Below are 12,753 nucleotides of genomic sequence, written 5' to 3'. Positions count from 1 at the left end.
TTCATCTAGGAAGGGGCCTTGAGAGACCACTGTTCACTCGGATGTGCCGTCTCCTGCTGCTATTGTCTTGTCAAGACTGCAGAATTGTTAATGGGTGCAGAACTTTCTTCTGAGTGTGTTTCCTTCTTGTTGTTGGTCTGACTTGGTTTTGCAATGCCGGGGAGCAAGTCCATGACCCTTCATTTTAGCAGTGAGCAAGCAAGTTTCATCACCACCCCTTGGTGTTCTGAAATAGATATCCTGGCAAGAATGTTCTTGCGTGTTTCTTATGGTGCTGGAAAACTCTGCTACATACTTTGGCTTATAGCTAAGAGGCACGTTATTGTTTACATATTCACAAATATGATTAAGTCAGGCAGGGTAGCACGTGCCTTTAATCCCAGCAATCAGGAGGCATAAACAGGTGGATCTCTGGTCTATATACAGCTAAACAGGAATACATAGTGAGACTTTCTCCCAAATAAATAAATAATAAAAGAAAAATATGATATAATTATTGGGGACTAATACATCACTTCACCAAATATATACTAATAAATTTGTGTACACTTCATTAACAGAGAAGGAAGGAATACAGAACATCCATTCGGTGATACCTCTTGAAAATCCATGCTATCTATACTTTATAGCCCTCTAAGCCTGTGAATCTCATGAACCAACAAACTCTGGCCCCATTAGATTCTCCACCACAATACAGAGGACAGGACTTGGCTCAGCTCTGGGCTTGACAGTCTCTCGCCTCCAGAAGATTCTGTTGAGCTTATAAAGTTTATAAACCACATTGGAGCTGGCACCAGCTGGAAGCAAACCTTACCTTGGCCAGCCACTGGCACCATGGCCTCTGCGTGATCCGATAGCTCCAGGCTAAAGCCTCTAATTGCAGACAACTTGGAAACAACAATGAAAGAGTTGTATGGGGAACAGGAGCGATGATCAGGACCAAGCTTAAACCCACTGGCGCAGGCGCAGGAGAACATTCCACCTGGTGTGGGCAGGCAGATTTGCTGGCAAGCATTTGGGTTGTTGCTACAGCCATTGGAAGAGTCAGCAGCACCTGAAAGAATGCAAAAATCAGTCTGTAACCTTGTGGACTTGACAGTCCAATTATATAAATAAACACATAATAACTAGATTAGCAGATTAATATCAGTACTGAAAGACAGGAATTTGTTTTTCACCTCCTTGCATTTCAATCTATGAGATAAGAATATTTAAAAGACATTTAATCACACACAATAAAAATAGCATATATGATGCAGAATAGTTGATACTCTTGTGGTTAAAGTGAGAAACTCAATATTATAAATCTAATATAAAAGCTTAGTAGTCAAAGGCAGGCAGATTTCTATGAGTCAAGATACTACTTTCGTGATAAGTTACTATCTTGGTAAAATAAAGTTAATTTGTTGGGGGGAGGGGGTACTTTAGTTAAGGCAAAAAATTCTGTCCCAAAATTTGTTCAACATTGACATTGACAAAAAAATGACTGCCCTTCACGGAGGTCCTATTACAACAGGAAACATACAGGAAGAAAAAAACCATGTAATACGTGATGAATGCTATAAAGTAAAAGGGAGTAAATAAACTCTGAAGCTAATTCTGGCCTTTGAAACGTCAGATAAGTCACTGACACTTAACTGTCAAATGTTTTGCTTACATGTGTATACACCAGGAACTACATGTGGACAGGGTGTGAGTGTAAGGATGTGTGCATATGCGTCACACGTCCGTGAATGTGTGTCCATGACAAGTACTCACTGCGTCGGTGATAAACCTGAAGACCTCTCAAGTTCGGAACGTTATCTCTCAGGACTACTTTGTTGCTCCCAGAAGACTTGTCGACTCTTTCAATAACCTCATACTGCTCGTCAGAGTAGTAAAGGAAGGGGCCGTGGATCGCAAGACCCCATGGGTGGGCCAGGTGGTGCACCAGGATCATCCGCTCTGTACCGTCCACGTTTCCTCTTTCGATCTGAAGGATCAGAAGTCTTGTTACTTCACTGATTCATACTGAATGATCATGTTCAAGTTCCCATTCTCTTGCATCTCTATGGCACTGTTTCCTTTCTACCTATATGGAATTGGTCCAAGACAAGTATTCAGAACAGGCAAACATCCTCATCTTTGAGTGACTCACAGCATGCTTAAGAGTACGAAGAAATGTCTGAGCATGCACAATTATGCAGCAGCTGACTGTGACATCTCCAGAGACATGTTCCCCAGAACTTCAAGCCAGCCTTACTGGATGGGAGCCAAGCATGGTGCTATGGTGTGGATAAACAGTTTTTGTCCACAGAGAAAGAATCAAGTAGATGGCTTCTAGGGAGTGTGAGGGAGTAACTGGCTTAACTTGGGTTCAAAAGCCTATACCATCAGCCAAGCAATAAGTGAGAGATCTGGGTTATCCACTACCTTACAGACAAGAGAACCCAGATGTTATATGCCAGAAATGACAGAAATCCTAGAAGCAAGGAATCATGACCCTTCTGGCTGCCAGTGGCTAGAGAAGAGAGGTTGAGCAAGCTCTCAACTGGGCAAGCATCAAAACTGTAGTTTCATAAAGCCATGGTAGGAATAAAAGTCTGAACATAAGACAAATCAACTTCTGATGATTAAAGAAGGAGAGAGGTGGAGTATAAAGCTCATGGATTCAGGAGAATGAGCGCAGAACAGGGAGGAGTGCAGACAGCCATTGAGTTCTGTCTAGCCAGTACTAACTGTATGCAGAGATCACAGCACGTGATGAGAACATCCTCACAACATCTATGCACCCAAGCATGCATGGTGCTTACATATATGTTGATAAGTTTTATGTGTTTTTATTGTGGTTGGGTGTCCCCGTATGCACAACATCAAGGCTCTCTCTCTACCTTGTGGTTCTCAGGGATTGAACTTGGGTCCTTGAGCTTGGCAACAAGTACCTTTAACAACACTGAGCCATCTCGCTGTGAATAAGCATTGGGACAGCAGAGGCTGTATATTGATGAGAGACAGAGTATGTGGTCCGAGGATCAATACCAAGAACTGCAGTTGGTGATACAAATAATAACAATAATGTCATCCCAGAAATGAAGCTAGTATCTGGGGAACAGAAAGGGGAAAGAGAGCAAGGACTACTTCATGGCATCGTAGCTAACATCAGTGTCTGATGTTACTGAAATTACTACTGTCCAGAATATATTCAACATACAATCTGATTCGTCAACAATCATTACTGAGTACTTCCTTTGCCAAACTCAGCTACAACATCTAGCAGCAACAGTCAAGTGTCGATGGAACCATATAGTACATTTTATTGCAGAGTATAAGGGGCTCCATCTTGAAGTTTTAAAACTATCAGAGGAAATTTCACATGTGTACTAATGATGTCTTTAGCTGCTGAGCTGAGATACTTGCTTAGTCTCTGGTGTGTGTGTGTGTGTTTACTCTGCAATGGGAGAACCTAGAGTCTTTTCAATGATTAGACTGACATCACTTAACACGTTAAATCTATGTCTCCATACAAGTGGTGATTACCTATCCTGAATGAAAGGGGGACAAATAATAACCATCATTCTGGCAGGAATGTGGCACATACTGAAGCAAGGCAAGCACTGTCGAGAGAACGTGCAGGAAAACCCTGATCTAGGTTGCCAAGTAACGCGGCACGTTTGGGATCACAGTGGTGTGAACGAGGAGTGAAAGGCTGCTCATACCACGCCTCTGCTGGAGACCGCCCAATAGAGCTTCTGCTCCTGGATGTCCAGGGTGACAACCTCCAGGTGACTCAGGTCCCCGGTGAAGAGAATTTTTAAAGCTGTTCCATCCATGTTAGCACTTGCGATCTTGGCAGGAACCCCACTGTCCGTCCCCTGGTCTGACCAATACAGTTTCCTACAACCATAAAAAGCATGAGGGTTTCGTGAAACCGGAAATAGAAAGCGGTGATCCAATGTAGAGGGGCATTTAACCGGTGTCCCATCAACATCTCTAGGGGTCTGTTATCTGACGCCAGGGTGGTGGAATTTTCCATCTGCTCAGCCTTCAAAGTCTTCAAGTCAGAATATATTGCCCAAGCTTGTATCATATTTAGTTCCTAAAATTCCTGCAAGTGGAGCACTGAATATTCAACTTGAACTTAAAGGAAGAAACATCTTCCTTCAACATATTCAACATAATTCCGAGTTACTGCTCTTCCTCACTGGGGTTTACACTGTTAAAATGTCAACAGGACACCTCATCAGACGGGGCATTGATGAGGATGGTGCAGACACGGGAACATGCGGGCCACTTGGTACCACTCACCCACGTGCTGGGTCAACTGCTATGCCAACTGGGAGGCCAACGCCAAGAGAGGTGCCATCGTTGGTAATCAGTGTTTTTCCATACCTCGTGTCTCCCCGGAGGGTCACCACCTACAGTCCAAATTCGTGTATTAGAACTGAATTTCTTTTGTGGAAACAAAGATGGCTGGGGTGCAAAGCTAAAAGCTAAAGCATGACCAGTAATGGCTCAAGACGCCATTGTGTTTCCCTCTGTCCCCACTACCTCTTTCCTCTAGGGGGCTGGGAAGAATAATCTCAGCACAAAGTACAACCAGCGCTGGAGAGGTGGCTCAGAGAGGCTTGGACTATGCTCCCAACATCCACATTCGGCTCACTGGAGTGCCTATAACTCCAGTTCCAGGGGACCCAGCATATTCTTAAGGTCCCCCTGGGCACTGCTTCAATGTTCTGCCCTGACATATACGGAGGCAAACACTTCCCAGCATTGGATAAGCAGACAAAGATCACTGCCTGTTGATATACAGAAGGTTTTCCATAAAATCGCTACTGGATGCAAATAGATCACTTCTCTGTATTAGCATTCCCCCCTCACCTCTCTCCCTTCCTCTCTCACACACACACACGCACACATACATGCACGCTACGTTTTCCCCCTCAATCTATGCCTTGTCTGGCATTTCGAATTACTGCTTGAACTACAGTAATTTTTCTGATTTCAAGTTGCCCCTTTCTATTACAATCTCCTACGTTTTCTGGGTCTAAGTGTCTTCTTGGGTCACATTAAATCCCTTCTGTTCTACCTCAAGTTCTCTCATCAGCCACCTGCAGGCTTCATTTATAAGCTGCACCTGTTTTCAAGAAATAGGCACACAGCGACCCCTAGTGGAAAACAGGATCCTCAACACCACCTCCTATTTTCAACATGGAATGTTCCCTTCTGGAACAGTATAGATCAGTTATACTGCCTAAGAGTTATATAAACTCTTGGATGATTCATCTCCCATGTTGAATACAGAGATAATTTGTACCCCATTTCATAAGAGAACTCAGTACCATGAAGACATTTGTCCAAGGTCAAACAGTTCATGAGTTCAGGGTTTTTATCTCTTAGCCTTTTCCATACTTTTTCTAGAAACATACATTGGTCATCCTCCAAGGCTCAGTAAAATAACCACCCCTCACCCTGCATGGTTGCTTTTGCCACACTGGAGCTTGTGTGCAAGGGAAAAAATGCCTTGCTCATCTTTGAAGATAAGATTAATTTGTAGGAAAGAGATGAAGAGCCTTACCCCAATGGACTGACTTGCAGAAGTGGTGTAATAAAGGTTTCTTGATACCCAGTCTAAGGCCAGGCTATAGGAGGACCCAGCCAGAGACAGAGGAGCAAACACTTCCCGCTGGCTGCCATCAGTCTTCACTCTGTGGATTTCACCCTGGCAAGAAAGACAAGGGAGGTGAGCTGACCTGAGGCAGGGGCATGGCCCCTACACAGAAGTCCCCTTCTCGGTACAGCTATTGCCAGTGCCGCCAGTGCTTCCTTGATGCGCCTCAAGGAAAAGCAAACAAAGGTTAGAAAGCTCACCAAGCAGTCTTAAAAACAAAAATTGAAAGCACATTTCAAAGCGGCTGAGAGAGAAGTCAGCAAGACAGACACATCAACCACAGATCTCTCTTCACCCCCCTTTTTCCTCATTGGCTCTTTCCCCATTCTGGCAGATGAAATGAAGTTTCCATGAAGGAAAAACACAGACACTGAAGAAACATTTGCCCCATGGAACCCAAGGCCCCCAAGAGCCGCATCAAATGTCTTCCTGGAAATCCCTGAGGGAACTTTGTCTTAAAATAATGGCCATATACATTGAGCGCATACAACTTACCGGGTTCTCAGCCCAGTAGATGAACTGCTCGGAGTCATCAAATTCAACATTAAAACCATTATGTATCCCTGCTATGGGGACCATAGCATCGTTGCCCTTCACCGCGGGGTCAAGGGAGATTCCGAATATTATATCATTTCTTACAGACATCAAGAAAGGTTGATCACCTGTGGAAGCAGCAAGCAGTGTGTCAGGCATTGCAGCACTAACATAGAAGTGTTATGAGGAACCATCGTCCTCCCACAGAAGCCCCCCAGCCCCTCAGGAGACACTGCCTGAGGATGGTCCGCTACATAGTCCTCATTATCTCCTTACTCAGACAAACTATCAGGATTTGAGTCTGAAAGTTCTCTCTACCAATAGAGAGCCTTAACGATAAATGATGCTGGGAAGGTGGGGAAGTGGAACACACTTGGTAAAGAGTAACTGTCTCGTGCCTCTCAGGTATCGTTTTGAGGCACAATTACTATTGTATGTAATTGTACGTTTAGACCTTTATTGAAAATCTGCAAATGGCCCAAATAAATATCTGTAGCAGAGGGCTGTAGCTAAATTAGAGATTACTTGCCTTGCTTTCAGGAGACCATGGATTCTCTGTGTGTGTGCGTGTGTATGCGTATGCGTGTATGTGCATGTGTGTGTGTCTTTGTGCCTTTTTCCATGTGTCTGTGTGTATGTGTCTGTGTGTCTATGTATATTTGTTCAAGTATCTATATGTGTCTGTGTGTGTTTATCTATCTGGGGGGTGGTCAATAATAACTGCATAACTGAAATGGGTAGAATTCACACGAAAAAATATATAATCTAGTGATGATGTAAAGAAAGACCCCAGGTTGCATTTTGCATTCTGACCCTGAGTCAGAAACCTATTTGGATGTACAACTAGAGTTTGTCTACATGCTTTGGGAAGTATATTTCTTAAGTAAGTTCTCACCCTATAATTTTACATTATATAAAAGTAAAATTGAGTCAAGTGAGAAGGCTCAGTTGGCAAAGCATTTGTCACACAAGCTGAGTTCAAACTCTGAAACCCACAGGGGAAGGAAACAGCTCACAGTGGTTCTCAAACATTCGCACACACATGTACATGCCCCATGTGCACAGGCACACAACCCACATGTAATAATGTAGAGTGAGGTAAAAAGAATATAAAATTCTGAAGAAGAAACAATCAGGCAACCCTATCCACCATTAACCTCTCTTGGTTTACTGATGCTTACTTGGTTTGGTTTTTGGTTTTGCATGGCTGAGATTAAACCCAGGACCCCACACAGGCAAACACCACCCCCACCATCCCACCCCAGTCCATCTTCAGAAACCAACAGGAGACACTAGTGACCACTTCCAAAGCCTGCCCATGGGAAAACCACAAGTGAAATTATTTGTGAAATGACAAGTGATACTATTTGCTGTCGCCATTAGATGTCCCTACAATAATCAGCTGACAGTCTTGTTTGGTGAAGGAATGCCCTGTATCTAAAATATCTATGTCCAGATTAATCTTCTCTGAAAGATTCAAGGACACATTAAATTAAACAATGTCACCAAGGATTAGTAATGTAATAAATCTCTGAGAAAAGTAGCGAAAAAAGTATTGCCAATCATCAAAACCTTTCATCATGAGCGTATCAGTGCACAGTGTCACAGGTCTGTACGGGGCACCATCCTCAGGACCTCAGCTGCAAACACTGGAACCTGAAAACACTATAAATGCCCTAAAAACCCATCCTGTATTTATTTTCCATCTCAAAGCCGGGTTTCCCTAAGATTTGGAAACATGTTGCAACTAACCATTTTGTTTCAACTTCTCTAGCAATTTCTATCAGTTTCAAAGTACTTCCACTCTTCGGTGAGGGGTGAACAGATTCAGAGTAACTTTTTAAATGTCTGAGCGATAGAGGATGATTTTCAAGAGTTCTATGCATATACACCCTTGAAGAAATCATTTCTCTTTCCTTTTGCACTCTTGACCACTTGACACAACACTCCACACACCCTTCAATCAACCTACTAATATAACTAAGATTAAATTGCTCAAATGGCCACTTGTAATATTTCTTAACAGAAAGCACTTATTTCTGGGGTATCAGATAATAACATTAACGATTCTGAAGCTGGAGACCCAGGACAGATCACTCACTCACCAGTGATTATTTGGTATAAGAATAAATAAAACAAAGGACCTGAAAACGTGCAAGCGGACCACAAACATCAAAAATAAATTCTACTTTAAATGCAGAAAAGGTTAAAGGTTGACCCATATGCACAGGTCCACAGAACCTGTATAGCAATAGAGATGCTTAACGCTATCACCCCACTGAACATAACGGAACTGGGTGCAGGGTTTCCCACAGTCTAGCCGCAACTACGACAGGCTTGATCAGAGCACACTTACCTCTCACGCAGTTGACAGAATCATCAGAGAGGTTCCATCCTGAAGGACAAGCACAAGAATAGTATCTAGGGTCCTGTGCAGAAAGCAGGCAAAGGTGACTGCAGGGAGCAAAGGCACATGGGTTGTGAGCTGTGGAAGAAAGCAGAGAATGCATGTGTGTGCATGCGTGAATGGAAACCACCTGCAGAGTCACAAGATTGGCTTTCACAAGGTCCTAGTTCAGTCTATAACCAGGATATACCCTAGATCCTATAATATAAATACAATGTCTACTTGCCAGACCTAAAAGCTACCTTGCTGTATGAAAGATGAAGGCAGCTTTGCATGTGTCCGTTATTTGGACTCTCAGTGTGTATCCTATTTCTTCTACATATGACATGCTAGATAATCTATTCTTTTCCTCACCAAAATACTAAGCATCTGTAAGTTCCCAAACACAGTTTATCTAAACATGGAGTGGGCATTCTAGAAAGGAAACAGAGCTGGTAACTCATGTTGTGGGTGGTAATTTCAGAATGTGAGGATGTCAGAGCACTGTGAGAGGTGCTTAAGGAAAGCTTCTCCAAGAAACCATAGATGACTCAAAGCAGCAATTCTGAGAGAGACGGAAAGAAGACAGGTGTTCAAGACAGAACAGAAAAGTACCAAGGTTCAAAGCTGAGAACTCGCCTGCTGTGCCACTAGACCATGATATAGTCTAGGAGGGTAAATGTAAAACACAGAAGAAACAGGGCCAGACACCACTGGAGAGATTTGAGGAGAGATTATGGGAAGATTAAGTGTTGTCCCTCACAACACCCTATGCATGAAGGTGACCTGGGATGGCCACAGCAGAACACCTACAAGGAGATGGTAACATAATGAGTCCCAACAATTCGCGGCTAAAGAAGGTCACAGAGGTAGTAGCTAATTGCTACATTATGTATACAGAATATGGTATTGTCGCCTACAACGGACTGTTCTTCCCGCAGCAAATAAAAGCAAAAATGATGCAGAAGCCCAGACAAAGCATGGAGTACTGTGGGCAGCAAAAAGAAAATGCCATTTCCAGGCAGGCAGGTATCACTTACAAGACGGTTGCCTTGCGGGATGAATGGCAACGATCCCAAGAGGCTGCTGAACGCTGTACATTTCAACAGACTGGTTGCCCCCGTGCCACTTGTTGGCTTTCATCACCCGCCGAGTACCACGGTCGGTCCAGTACACAGAGTCCTCGAACAGAGTCAGAGCGTGAGGGTGGTGGAGAACCTGGAAGAGAAGCAGACGGTGAGACCTCACCCGGAAATGGGAAGGAATGTCTGGCGCTTAAATACTGAAGATTCTAATTCCTACAGTAGGCACTAGGAATGATACTGAGCATTCATTTTGAAATGGAAATTGTTCCGGGGTTATTTCTATTATATTGTTGGCCTGTATTACCCAATATGCACGAAGGCTCACTCCTCGTAGCATTGACCAACTTGTCAAACTTAAACAGAACTCATTGAATAAAAAAAAATTAAGCACACAACAGGCTCTGTCTTCATTGGGAAAATATAAGTCTAGTAACTTCATTTCACCATGATTTTTAAAGATACATAAGCAAACGACTAGCATCCATTGACTAATGGCTAAGATAAATGTACTGAGTTTCTTGCTAAGAACAGAAGGTTGATTTAACCTCACTAAGTACTCCCTAATCTGGTTTCCTTTTGTTTATTCTCATTGTGCGAATCTGTTCTCAGTTCTCTTTTACTGATTTCTACTGTGGTTTGAACTAAATCGAAAACTTACCAAATCACCTGAAATGACCTGCTTCCGGTTGTGCCCATCATAATCGCAAAATTCAATGTAATCAAGATAGGCGTCCATGAAGTAGACGAGTCGGTTGGGGTAGTCAATGGTTAAGCCACAGGGCCAGAAGATCTTTTCCTGGACGATGACGGTGCGCATGGTGCCGTCCATGCTGGCTCGCTCAATCCGGGGGTGACGACCCCAGTCAGACCAGAACATTAGATGGTTCCTGTGAAAAGAGGAAACGCGTATCCACAGGAAAGATAACTTTCACTTAACATTGTACACCACATGAGTCATGCCTTCCTCTGTGGTCACAAGACGACCACAGATCATCTAGCTATTTTTTTAATAATGTGCATAAAACATGCAGTACCTTATGACATGGAAATGTTCTTTTTTTTTGTCCTTTTTGTTTACCTTATCTTCAGAGATTCATTAACTTCCCTAATGTGGAATAACTATCTGGGAAGTCAGCACCATATTAAACATAAACTCTAACTCAGCATCCTGTGGAAAACATTCTAACTTCATAAACTCTAGGAAATCTTCATAAAGCCTAGGAAAGATTTCTGTCTTTCTTTTACACCAATCAAGACAATGTCTCTTCCTTAACCAGCTTGACAGGATTCTCAAGAAAATAACATGAACATGAAGCAGAAACAGCCATTTTGTTGTTTCCAAATCTCAGCCAAGAGACCCATCTGCAGGCCGTTACTGCATGCCTGAGAAACCTAACATGAATTCAGTAAAGACTCGCAGGGCTAAATCAGTGTCTTTCTTACCCCATTCTGGGATCTAATGCTAGTCCCCTGGGGTTTGAGACATTTGTGTTAATCAGTACAGTCCTATGGCTTCCGTCAATTTTAGAGACTTCAATCGTTTCCAGAGCATAGTCTGTCCAGTAAAGATTGCGACCTATCCAATCAACTGCAACCGTTTCTGTCACAGAGGTGCCGCTGTCGTGGACCTACAGATAAAAGAAGAAGAAAACAGAAATTATGTGACCATCAAGCCGGGCAGTAGTGGTGCACTTCTTCAGTCCCAGTACTCAGGACACAGAGACAGGCAGATAGACCTCTGTGAGTTTGAGGCCAGCCTGTCTACAGAACAAATTCCAGGACTGACTCCAAAGCTATAGAGAAACTCTGTATCAAAGAATAAGGAGGAAGAGGAGAGAAGGAGAAGAAGAAAAGAAATTATATGGAAATCTAGAATAAGGAATATAACAATGTAGCTACCCAGTAAGCCAACAGTATTTTCAGGTAAGTATAAGACATTCATACCTTAAATAATGCAAGGCAGATGTATTAGTGAGTGGTCTCATTTTGATTTTAAAAGCTTCCGCATTTGCTAAGAACTCTACCAATGTGTAAAGACATGCAGTGTTCACAAAAAAAATTGTGACTGTCAGGGGTCAAGAAACAAACTCAGAGATAGATGGTTCAATCACTTAGTCTTGCAGAGGACTTTAGTTTTGTTCCCAGCACCCACAAGACTGCTCACAACTAGGGATTAGTCATCTGCTCCTGGCCTCTTTTGGCAACCACACATACGAGTCAGATAAACTCCAATCAAACAAATTGAGGGAGATGGGTTGAAAAGTTTACGCTCTTGTGCTCCCCTCTGCTCCTCTTAGGAAAGATTCACAAAGAATCTGCATCACGTGGTAGAGAAATCAAAATCGTGGAGAGGCCTGGAGAGCAGCCCCGCAGCCCTGAAGTTAGGAACATCCAGACCTCTTGCAGAGGATGCGTTGCCCGAGGATAAGGGAGGGTAGGACCTTCTCTTGGTGAGGAGCAGTCAGTAGGGAAGGGCACTTACTACTCTCTGGTCTGTTCCATTTTGAAAGGCACTCCAGGTTTTGCCCTGCTGTAAGTCGGACCAGAAGACACGGCCGGTGACTGAATCAAAATCAATAGCGACCACGAAGGAGACATTCTGGACCAGTGAGTAGATGTTGTGTGTGTGGGCTGTGATGTTGTCCACAATGATTTTGTCACGGCTTGCTACAACTAACAACAGGCTTTCAGGGGCTGTTGGGGAAAAGAAAAAAACAAACTGTTAATGAGCTAAAGGGAAAATACAACTAAATACAACTCAAGGGTCTCTTCAGCATCCAATGGGTGAGTAAGGCACAAGAACTCATCACTTCATTCTTGAGCTCTAAGCTGTCCGCAGCCATAAATGCCATCCTAGACACTCCTGAACTCATCGGAAGCTAAACTGTGTCAGGGGAATCTTAATTGTTCATTGGTATAATAGTGGTATCCCAAAATAGCTTGCTTTCTTGAATTATTGCAGAGGGCATCTGAGTATTTATCAGGTTGGAGTGAGCTGTCCTTACGGTTCTCCTTGGGCTTTGCTATCTACCTTAGCACACAGAGGGATTGATTCTTGGCAATGATCAAGTCTTCAGCACTTTTATTTTCCCCAAACATTT

General features: G+C 43.2%; 1 protein-coding gene across 1 annotated transcript in view; it reads right to left on the bottom strand.

Moving 5' to 3' along the window:
* Positions 1 to 12,753, bottom strand: part of Lrp2 (LDL receptor related protein 2) — a 123,914-nt gene that overhangs the window by 43,906 nt on the left and 67,255 nt on the right. The window contains exons 27-37 of the mRNA XM_075984402.1: positions 12,135 to 12,346; positions 11,096 to 11,280; positions 10,311 to 10,539; positions 9,608 to 9,785; positions 8,538 to 8,666; positions 6,143 to 6,309; positions 5,555 to 5,698; positions 4,285 to 4,394; positions 3,696 to 3,873; positions 1,759 to 1,972; positions 815 to 1,054 (exon numbers count right to left, since the gene is read on the bottom strand). Of these exons, the coding sequence (XP_075840517.1) occupies positions 815 to 1,054; positions 1,759 to 1,972; positions 3,696 to 3,873; positions 4,285 to 4,394; positions 5,555 to 5,698; positions 6,143 to 6,309; positions 8,538 to 8,666; positions 9,608 to 9,785; positions 10,311 to 10,539; positions 11,096 to 11,280; positions 12,135 to 12,346 (1,986 nt within the window). The remainder of the gene's footprint in view (positions 1 to 814; positions 1,055 to 1,758; positions 1,973 to 3,695; positions 3,874 to 4,284; positions 4,395 to 5,554; positions 5,699 to 6,142; positions 6,310 to 8,537; positions 8,667 to 9,607; positions 9,786 to 10,310; positions 10,540 to 11,095; positions 11,281 to 12,134; positions 12,347 to 12,753) is intronic.

This window comes from Microtus pennsylvanicus, chromosome 9, assembly GCF_037038515.1.
Source record: "Microtus pennsylvanicus isolate mMicPen1 chromosome 9, mMicPen1.hap1, whole genome shotgun sequence".
Lineage (NCBI taxonomy): Eukaryota > Metazoa > Chordata > Mammalia > Rodentia > Cricetidae > Microtus > Microtus pennsylvanicus.
The sequence above is the reverse complement of the archived record's forward strand: the minus strand, read 5'-3'. Positions and strand labels throughout refer to the sequence as shown.